Raw genomic sequence first — 11746 nt, 5'->3', positions numbered from 1 at the left:
TTGTAGATTCTCTATCAGGATTTCTTGGACAGGGCAGATATTGTAAGATGTTTAATGATAATTCAGGTAATTGTGTAGTACGAATGAGGCATAGTGCCATTCTTTTTAACCTTGCATCACTTCCAATGGGGGCCTTAATGTAGGAGAATCATGAATCCACGATTGTTGTTTAATGTGGCTACATTCACATACTGTAGGTGTGGTTTTGTTGTCACATTCATAACAGCATGGATCTCAAGAAACATGAGCTGAAGAGAGTCCCCAAGTGTGGACCTCAGAATCTGAAGGACTTGGAGATATTCTGTTGGGAGGAATGGTCTCAAATCCTTTGCCATGTGTTCTCTAACCTCGTTACGCATTAAAGACTCAGCGCTGCTACTTTGGCGAAGGGAGGTTGCGCAAAGTATTAAATGAAGGGGTGCCAATAATTGTGGCACACACACATTATTTGAGAAAAATATTTGTATAATGCTAAGATTTTTTATTTATTATTAAAGGTTAGATTTTTGTGAATATTTTGAATCAACAATCAAGAGGATAAACAATAAAGACCTTTTTTCATAGCCCATTTTGTTTATATTTACTAAGTGTGCCAATATAAGGGGTGGGCACTGTACTTGGTGAAAGTTAGTAACACTTTTGGGACTATTTGTCTATGCAAAAGACCATCTTTCACAGTGTCAGCAGGACACTGACCACCGAACTCTTGGAAAGATAACTCAGCCTGCTGATTAATATTTGCCAAAACAGAGATCCTGGATATACTTATAAGATGCCAGCATCTCTGCCCTTATTAAATGGATTTGTTGTATGCTGGTGCGGCCTAGGTTGGTGGAGCTGTTTACGTTGTTGTTACTGGTGTACATGTACTGCTGCAGCATGACTTTGAATCCGGCCCATTGCTCTTTCTGCAAAACCTGTTCTATCTTTCCCAATGTCTTTCCCACTGTCTTTATTAATACAAGCATAAATGCATGAAACAGATAAAATAATAATAATAATAATAAAAAGTATACTAGCAACATTTAGGAAAAATGTCTGTGTATGTTGTAATATTAAACAAATCCAATCCTCATGCAAGTCCTTAACTTACAAACAAAACTGTAGTTGTTTTTCAAATAAGACTATTGTAATTTGTTTGGTAATTTTTGTAATTTTCTATGACTAAATCATAGATTGTGGGACAGAATCCAAAACTATCCATATTGCTTTAATGGGGTATAGAGAGTAATGCTATTAGAAGAGGTAATAGTACGAAATGTTTTCTCCGAGTTCTCAGGGTACCCATTTTTAGGACTTAATAACCACGGAGGGTTCTAAATAGAATATAAAACTAAAAGGGTTCTCCTCAAATGGTATCAAATAAACACGTTCCAATACAGTTATAAATATGCTATCCAGACAAATATGATATCCATTTGCTAATTTTTTTAAGGGGCAATACATAAGATGTTTACTGTACTATACTAGCATGGAAACCAGCAAAAAAGTGACTGACATATTTAAATTTTCACTTTCTCACAGGACCGTCTTCAGTTTGAATTGCCTTGTAATCCCCTTATGCTCGCTTTAGACACTCGCAGTTTGGCTGTTATCTTTCCCACCCTAAACCACCAAAGATTAGCGAGAAACAAAACCGGTTTTAGAGAGGCGAGGAGACAAGTCGTGTTATTGTTTAAAGGCTGGAATCTCACAGTGCCCCTTTAATGATCAGCGTACCTTGGACAGATGTTGGGTAAAGAAGACTGCATCATCATTGACCTCTTCCTCCCCCACAACACACACTAACTTCAAATCACGGGGGTGAGTGCTGGACATTTCGCACACGTTTTAGTTTAAATTAAGTAATGTTTGCTATTCCTATTAAAACTCTTATTGCGCATTTCTTTTTTAGTTACATCTCGTCTTGTTCACAATGGTTAAATGTCCAGATTAGACCTCGACATGACATTCCAGCAATTGCTAAATATTTCACGACAAAAGGAAGATACGAGGAAGTAAACCCTTACCTTGTAGATGACATACTCGCTGTAAACAAGTCTCTTGTGAATCCTTCCTTTGAAGAATGTCGCGAAATCCATCTAACCGCTATCATACGACACGGCACAAGGTACCCGACGACCAAAAACGTTAAGAAAATGCGAGCATTTCACAACCTGGTACAGAACGCACCTGAAGGAGAGAGCTGGCTGCGTAACATTAGGCAGTGGAAGATGTGGTACACTGATGAGATGGATGGCCGCCTCGTTCAGAAGGGAGTCCTCGACCACAGGCATTTGGCTGTTAGGTTGTCAAAATTGTTCCCATCGTTGATATCGAAGGAGAATTTACAAGGTGGTCATATCAAGTTCATAACTAGTTCTAAGCACAGATGTGTCAACAGTACCGTTTCTTTTTACGGAGGACTGGGGAAGCTGTGGGATATTGAAGGTGAGTGTTATTCGAGGTTGTATGTTTATGTTTGCATGAAAGTCCATGCAAAATGCGTATTGTAATTATATTGCATTAATCAAAGAGCCCCGGAGTGTTTAGGGAACTTTGTCTTTGTTGCAGCATCTTTTGTATTTCTCCAGTCTGGATGGAGAAATTTTCTGGTTGACCGCCGTTTTGTGTAACATTTCTGTCTATGACGTACCCTGTGAACGTTTTCACATTTGGTCATATCAGAGACTTTACATGAGTATTTTTTCCTCTTGTCGACACAGCATACACAAAGCTTTTACAGGATTTTTCGAACTGTGATAGAAGTTATATATTAAATCTACCTTTCAAGATTTGTACCTTAGTTCTCACTTTGGGAACATGGATATAAACAAACATTTTAACTATAATTTTTATTTTTATCTGTATGAAATACAGCAGTAATCAGTAAATGAAAGTAAATTAGAAGTTTCAGTATTCCATTGTTGATTTGGCTTTGTACTTTGGATGTAAACTATATAAAGCAATAACTGAGTAAATATTACAGCACATTTTTTACAAAAACTGTACATCAAAAGCTTCACAAAGCTGGAATTTATGGCAGCCCTTATATCCCGGGCCAAGTCACAAAGACGCAGAACTTGGTTGTAAGCAGCACAAAACCCGGACCCCTAAACAATAACGACAATTATTGTCTGATGAATCATCTTTCACCATATTTCCTACATACAGACGGGTTTACGTGTGGAGAAAGGATGCCTTCAGTCCACAGTGTCTGCTGCCAACTGTTAAACATGGTGGGGGATCGGTAATGGTATGGGCAGCCATCTTTTGGGAGTCATTGGGTCTGCTGAATGCTCTGCGTGGTCATATAAGGGCAACAGGTGCACCCTATGCTGCAAAAACGTTATGGGATGTTGTAGAGCTTGAAGTGCAAAGTCGATTTTCACCTTCATCCCTCAACGAACCGGAGGCGTTTCTTCTTGAAGAATGGTGCAATATTCCACTACACACAGTTCAGGAGTTGGATGACAGCGTTTCAAGAAGAATTGGAGCCTTATTAAGTCCTCGTTATTAATATATTAAGTGTTTACACAATTTTATACTGTATGTTCTATGCACAAACGCTGGGGCATGAGGATAACCTTTGACTGACCTTTTAATTTCATTTTCTCAAGATGATCTTGACTTCAAGGTGAATGACACCCTGATGAGGTTCTTTGACCAATGCACCAGGTTTGTGGAGACGGTTGACAAGAACCAGTCAGCCTTGGCTGAGGTGGACAAGTTCATAGCCAGTGCATTCATGAGAAGGGTGCAGGAGAAGCTGGCAGACCGGCTTCTGGTCCCCTACAGCAACATTACCTCAGGTCTGCATCTATAATCTGTGTCAATCTGTTTGCGGACGTTTGTGTGTTTCTGACTTTTCCCCTAACTGTATTTAAATCACAAAAAGGTAACTTATGGGGAAATGTGTCCTGTCCCCATTTTGAAAAAGCAATTAACCTGTATTTTAAAGCCCCACAGCTTTAAAATTGACTTATTTTGGTCTGAATGACAATGGGCAGAGCTTACCCATGATTTGTCACTTGGTCTCATTTTAGTAAACATTTTATTGTCACACTTGAGAAGTTCTCATAAAAATGCACTGTCGTTAACTATTATGACATACACATTCCTTCAGTCAACAACAAAACGTTCATGAAAAGCAATCTGTTAATATTTTCTTTAAATATGTTTAGATTATTTATTATGAGAGTGGGGAAAATAGGGAAGATTTAGCCGTGGGACTTCAGTGTTCTTCTATATCGAAGAACAGACGTTCACAGGTCTGTGGTAATTATTTCAATGTTTGCATGGTACAGATCCTTGGGTCACTTTACAATTACATCCCCCCCCATAGACATGGCAGAGGCTTCATTTTACCTGTGTGCTTACGAGTTTGCCATCAAGACAATCAACTCCCCCTGGTGTCAACTTCTTGATGAGGAGGATGCATTGGTACGTTATCTATATTCCTAAATCAGTGGTTCTCAGACTACTCCTGGGGACCCACAGACGTTTAACAGCTTAGTAGTAGCCATGGACTAGTTTACCTAAATCGAGCAGTAAGGGGCCTGATAATTAGTAGACAGAGTGATTCAAGTGTGCTAGCTTTTGAAAATATTGAATACATGGACTAGCTGGGGATCCCTAAGGAAGGTTTGAAAGGTAGTAAATGCCTTTCAGTAGGAGGTTCATACCATTGTCTGATTACTGTTAGATAATGTTATTGCTGATCAGATCATTTGCAGTTGTGAATGTATTTAAATCCCGCAAACCATATGAATATGTGTATTCTTTTTTAGCTTAGCTATGTGTTTGTATCCTGTGCTTCAACTTGACAGTCTAGGTGACATCCACCACAGCTCCATGCTATCTGTGGGTGTCACTCACCATTGTGAACTGTACATAAATCTAGTCTACAACATGCTCTGTAGTATACCTGTGGGGTATTACAAGTACCCCACTTACAGGGTATTGAAAATTGAAATGATCTATACGGCCAAAACATAAATGATCTAATCCCGTGGTTTACTTCTGCATCTGTGCTCCAAAAAGGTTTTGGAATATGCAAATGATCTGAAGCAGTTCTGGAAACGAGGTTATGGTCAAGACATCAACAGCAAGTCAAGCTGCATCCTCTTCCATGATGTCTTCAGCCGCCTGGATAGAGTCGCCAGTGAGATCAGGTGAGTGACTGGTTGCCTTCACGTCCTAGAGGTCTTTGTAGAGAAAAATATTTAAAATAATTCCGGTTGCAAGCAGTTTTTGCGGCCTCACGTTACAAGCAGCTTTGACCTCATAGTGCCATTAACAGAAAGGTTCCATTAACTTGTACAAATTAAAATAGCTGATGCCAACAAACTGATGTCTATGCCCTAACAAACTCTACAAACAGAGATCAAAATAGATCACTGCACTCATTTGCCAAGATCCAAAAAACGAAATAGCATGCTTTGGTGAGGAAGTCATAATGTACATTCTAGTTAATGTATTTTGTGAAGAAGTGGTGGTGTTTCTGAATTTAAACAATTATGTAAACTAGCATTTGTCCAAAATTAACCTAATGCTAGCTACACTACCTAACGTGCAGGTGACATATGCTGTAACATTCACAAAAACATGTTTGAACATTAAAAACAGTTGAACATTAATTTGCTAATCAACCTTTGTTTTGCTTAACGATTCATTATTTGTTTTCGGATTTTGACATGTTTGTGAGACTATATGCATATATTTCATTTGCATTGTGTATTTGTGTATTCGCTGTATATATTTGTGACTCGATACTTAGATGTTTAGAACATTTTGATAGAAATCTATCTCCATAAGCTCTGCCCACTGTCGCCGTGATTAGCTGGCTCTTGTTGGAAATGAATGGGAGCGTGCCTCTTTGTAGCGGTAGCTAGCAGTTAAGCACGGGGCTTAACTAGAGTATCATGATGCTGACGGTTTGTTTATTAGTGTACATGTAAACCATTACAAGCCCTATTCCTCAGCTTTTGTTTAATAAAACAACATAATGTATTTCATATTTTCATCATGTACCTGAGCCTGTAACTTCAAAAGTGAGTGCAGCTCACTTTTTTTTATACCAGAAATGTTGATCTTTATATTTCTTCAGTTTGCAGTATTACTAGTTATGTATGGCCCTGTCATGTTAAATCATATATATTAGTAGGCCTATGTCTATTAATGTATATTCAAAGCTTAATTCCCTACTTTTAGCGTTGTGCTGCTTTTCCAATACAGGTGTATCATTATTATTCATGAATTTAATTAATTGGTTGGGCTGCTGCTGTGCAGTTTTTTTAATTTGTCAAAATTGGTGGCCTTTGTAATTATTTTGTTCATTCATATCCAGTTTGAAGTTGATGATAGGCCCAGTTCACTCAGGGAGTGACAGTATGTGTTCTGTAGCACTCAGGAAATAGTACTGTATTGGTGTACAATGGCTTTAATGCTTTTGTCAACGGGGCGGTGGAGTATTCACAGGGTGGCTGTGGTGTGTCTGTCTGGGTCAAAGTCCAGGGACATTTTTTAGTCCCACTCCAACCCTGCGTTGGGCGATGGCAATGTGTTGACACAGCAGTGATCGGAGTAGGTTATCTGTGCTGCGGAGCAGGGTTGAAAATTACCTTCCGAGTTTAAATAGGATTTAAAATGATAGCAGACTCAAATCTTGCAGAAATTCTTCATCTTAAAACTTGTAGTGTGAATAGGCGCTTTGTTAGTGTACCGAGGTCCAATTTAATGATGGTCCGCTAGTCAGCTGGGCCCAGGCCAGTAAAAACATGTCATGCAAGAAGATCTCATAAGTCACTGGTTTTATACCAGCCAATAACTTTCCATGTGCATTTTCAGCAACATTCTTGCTGCGTCGCAGTCCAACACTGAAACCACTTAAAGGACATTTCCAACGTGCCTCCCCTACTCCCCCACAACTTGGTTGTAGATCTTGTAGGCTAAAGAAGTTAATGCTTTCACACAAATCCTTGAGTAAGGATCTACTTAAGAAATAATTAGCAATATGTTGGCTACACTTTATGCTGCCAAACAAAAGCACCAATAACACTTTAGCATTAATCTTGGCTTGCCTGCGGCAGCCAGTACAGGTCAAAATCTCTTTCGAATGCAATTGTTTTAAAGGAGCCCTGTCCTTTTTTGACATGACAACAGGAGAGTTACTTTACTTTGTGTACAACCAGTAATGCTTATAGCTTTTTGATGGTAGGGTATTGTCCATGTAGTAAAAACAAAACTGTAATAGTGTACAAATAGAAGACCATCAGAAAACAAGCTCTCAATAGAATATAGCAAATGAACCTTGTTGTTTGCATTCTGTGTCCTGTAAAATGTCCTGCTGAGTCATGTAACTATAGTCATTACAGAATTTAAAAGAATAATGCAATCATACACCCATAACACCCCATCGTCTTACCACATCGCCTTTGCCCTGGACTGTGACCACATTTTTATGTGGCTCCCACACCACACCAAAACATAAATACAGGTGTCTGTAATGGTGATGATGCAAACCTGCAGCTGTGATTGCTCAAAAAGAATGTTTATGCCTCTTAGGCCATATTGCACACAGTTCTACTTCCCCTTTAAGTTATTCATATTTGGTTGTGTCAGGGCAGCAGAGTGTTGTTTAGCCCGCTTATCTACACCTCATACTCTTACCTTTATGTGGATTGTTTTCTATTATTATTATTGTGAAGTAGAGTAATAAATACAAAATATTAGAATTCCTTGGTCAAAGCACCTTTGAGAGTAATATTTGATAATATTTTTGGAACAATTTAAAAGATGTGAACATCTGAACACAAACATAACTGTCACCCAGAAACCGTTGTTACCATCGCCCCTCAAAAGCTGCAGTCTTTGCTGAACAAGAGAAAGCACTCATAATCTCAAAGCAAGTGACATAACCGATTGAAAATCTGAATATCACATTAAAAGTTTATATCCTTGACTGGTTGTTCCTTTTATAAAGAAACAATGGATGCTTCTGGATTTTCTCTAATATCTGGGTAAAAGTCTTATTCAGTCTACTTACCTTGCCAGCAAGTATTCATTACCAAGCTTCAACATGATTGTTAGCCTGAAATTGATTTTTAGTTGCTCATTATGTGAATGGGGGATTGGTAGCCATTCATGGATTCCAACTGGCTAAAGCTAACTACAAAATTGCTAGCTATCTACATGGTAAGCATAGTAGAGAAACAACTTACATTTTTCTTTTTATTGAGTCATCAAAGCAGAATCAATAGCCTGCATATCTTGATCAAAACTATTTATAAACGGACCTCCTGAAACAACAGCCCATTACATTAACTGTATGACACCAAAGATTGTCAAAACTCTTTAAACATTGTAAAGACAATCGACTATTTTCGTTATGGTCTATCTAAGGAGATGGCATCGTTGACTTTCATTGAAACAAAAAAATTGGGAGCTGGATATTGTTGCATCTTTGCTCTAATCTGTGCATGTCAACCACCTAAAAGGGAAATACTATGGAGCGGTATACTATGCCTCTTCTAGTCAGTCTGCCCTCTCAAAATACTGTTTATATATGATTAGTATTAAATATGGGTCTAATTATTAAGTTAAGGGATTTTATTTTACATTATTTGTAAAATCTATACATATAAAACATTACTAATTTGAGGGTCACGTGTCTCAAAGGCCTGCCAAGTATTCGCCTGATGCCTCTGTGTACTGTACCTGTGTCTTGACGGAAAGAAAAATGCAAATAATAACCCTGCTGAAGTATAATGTTTATGTACCGTTCCATTCCCCAGGTCTGGCAGTAATGTGACAGAAGCAGTGACCATCCAGGTTGGTCATGCTGAGACACTCCTGCCTCTACTGACCCTGCTGGGATTCTTCAAGGACAGCATGCCCCTGACTTCTAGTAACTATGTCAACCAGGCCCAGCGTGCCTTCCGCACCAGCAGGATGCTACCCTATGCTGCTAACCTGGTCCTGGTGCTATATGACTGCAACGGGGAGCTCCGTCTTCAGGCAATGCTGAATGAGAGGCCTATAGAATTCCCTGGCCTGGCTGTTCACCAAGGAGTACAGGGAGCTCCGCTATACCAGGATGTCAGAGAGCACTACAAGGAACTGCTCCAGGGCTGTAATTTTGAGAAGGAGTGTCATCTGTTCCCATCAAAATGAGTTAGCCAGTGTTAGTTACCTGACTGACTTTCTAGATTTATCAGTCAAGTGCATAAAAATTATACATGTGGTTTGAGCAATGTGTTACCAGATTTGTGGTAGTTCCCTACTTTACTCTTTAGGCTAGAGAATTTGCTTTAGAGGGAAATGTATGTGCAATTGTATCCTTTGCACAATCATTGAATAAAAATTGGTTTTAACAAATTATAGATTTCTTACAAATAAAGGCATTTCAAAACTCCTAATTTAAAACAGTAGAACAAAAGATATACATTCATTTAAATCCTTGTGATAAATATACTTTGATTAAAAGCATACACCATCAGTACTCCATGCACACTGTTACAATGACCAGGGACTATTTTCCCAAATATTTAGCTAAAATCTGGGCTATTTTGGAAACCCATTGTTGCTAAAGTTGCACTCAAAGATTGTTGTTATTTAATGACTGCCCAAGGCACTTTTACAACAGCTGAGTATGGCATCAGTATATCTTTTTTGCCATTCAGCATTCATTCAGGGGTTTATAATAATAATTAGGTTGGTGCGCATGTGTGGATGTTTTTTTTGAATATCTTTGTCTTTCTGATAAACCTCAGAAAACAATTGCTGAAAAGAACCCTGGAGCAAATAGGGTTTACAGCCTTACTCAAGGACAGAATGACCAACTATTTACCTTCTCATTCTAGGGATTCAATTCAGCATCCTTTCATGTTGCCCTGTGAATGGTAATACAGTGAATCACAGTGAAATTCACCAGAAATACATAGTTCTCAATTTTTTAACAATTTTTACAGAGAAGTAAAAAGCATAAATTGTAATGAAAACAGGGATGAATCAATTACAATAGTGTTGAAGACTGCAGTCTCCCAATTCATGCCTAGCAACTTAAGAAAACCTTTTGCATTTTAAACTGTTATCCACCGCAACATATTAGGCTACCACTAGATGGCACCAAATAGTTTAAGTACCTTTACAATTACTAACTTAAACTTCAGATGCTGCAGCTGAATTGGCTGACTTTATCAATACTTGTGAGAAACACTTATTCAATGCTTAACAGAAATCAGCTGCTATTTTGTGTCCTCAGTTATTCCAATTTGAAGGCATCATCTTGGCTTTCTATTCCCAAACCTTAGCGAACCATATCAGTGGAGCTTTATACTCATGGCATTTAATCAAGTAGTGTTATCTTGATTATTCCCACATTTCCCATCAAAATTAGACTAGACATAGGCTATTAAACATTTCTGGCTTAATCTCAATGCAAAAACTTTTAAAGTAATATTTACCTTTCACCAGTATTGTTCTACAGACCATATGGTGGCAAAACGTATAAGCCGTGTACTGGGCGTACTGTCTTCTATGTTTCGGGATATGTGGGCAGTGGATTGCTCACCCAGCTTCGAAGAATTATTTCCAGCCTTCTGGTTTACTGATTGATGAAAAAGTTATACAAGTTTTCTAATCTACAATTATTTACCAGTATACAGTTTGAATTATGATTAAAGTTAACAACTTTCATAAACACACTCTTAGAGGCTTAGTCCATATAATCCCTATACTGCAGTATATATATGGTAAATGATATATGGTGTGCACTTTGTAAACTCTGGAGAATTCTATTTTCACACATAGTCTGCCTTCACCCATAAGGAATAGTGGAAATAGATTAACCAAACGGCTGGTAATAATTTTTTTTGGACAGAATCTTTGTTATAAACTGCATGAAAGCAATTCAGTGCCTACCTGCTTGAGCAAACCTAATCTAATGGCAGACAAGAAAACTGAAAAATAGATGAAAAACAAAGGAAAACAAAGAGCTTGGTGTAAAAAAAAAAATTTGGCGTAAGTGTTGAGAGTTGCACCTGAACATTACATCCACTTGGGAGTTCACTGATTAAAGTTATAATTTATTCATTTTAACTCATCCTACAAAAGCGGTAGTAACTCTTTCACTGATTGTAGACTTGAGGCTTACCAGGGATGTGCTTCTTGTAGTAAACCTTTTGAGGTTCCACTTGTATAGTCTTCTCTTTATGATACTCTTTCACACATCTATGCATTAATCCTGGGGATTGTTCTTGATCAGTTCAACATTTGAAAATTGTATTTTTTCTATGCAATTGAAAGCTTTCTTCTGTCACCCACTACAGTGTACTTCCATGGTCTGTCTAGTTGTTTGCAATTGCTGAGCTAACCAGTGTGTTCTTGCTTCTCAACAATGTACCAAATGGTTGATTTTGACCCCACATTTTGTTTTTTACTATGTCATTGATACATTTTATTCAGATTTGTTTAGCCTCTTGATGGCCTGCTTTATTGGCACTGGCTGCTGATGTTGAGAGACAACCGCAACAGACTCCAGGTGCAAATGACACACCTAGAATCAACCCTAGATCTTTTGGTAGCTCTGTTGTGATGAAAGAATAATTGTGCAAAGACACACACCTCTCCAAAAAAACAGCTGAGCTACCAATCACTCGAAATATATTTGGTCTTTTAAAATGGAGGGACTATGCATAAAGTGTTGTCATTCAAAACGATTAAATCAGTCTGAACACAAATACCCTAAAATAAAAGCTGAGAATCT

General features: G+C 38.1%; 1 protein-coding gene across 1 annotated transcript; it reads left to right on the top strand.

Moving 5' to 3' along the window:
• Positions 1-1647: 1647 nt before the first annotated feature.
• On the top strand, positions 1648-9357 carry LOC105010648 (multiple inositol polyphosphate phosphatase 1). Its single transcript, XM_010870113.5, has 5 exons — positions 1648-2430; positions 3600-3791; positions 4325-4422; positions 5023-5153; positions 8775-9357. The coding sequence occupies exons 1-5, from the start codon at positions 1848-1850 to the stop codon at positions 9151-9153; spliced, it is 1383 nt and encodes a 460-aa protein (XP_010868415.2). The 5' UTR covers positions 1648-1847; the 3' UTR covers positions 9154-9357.
• The last annotated feature ends 2389 nt before the right edge of the window (positions 9358-11746 follow it).

Source organism: Esox lucius, chromosome 6, assembly GCF_011004845.1.
Source record: "Esox lucius isolate fEsoLuc1 chromosome 6, fEsoLuc1.pri, whole genome shotgun sequence".
NCBI lineage: Eukaryota > Metazoa > Chordata > Actinopteri > Esociformes > Esocidae > Esox > Esox lucius.
Note: the sequence above shows the minus strand (reverse complement) of the source record. Positions and strands in the feature narration are given on the sequence as shown.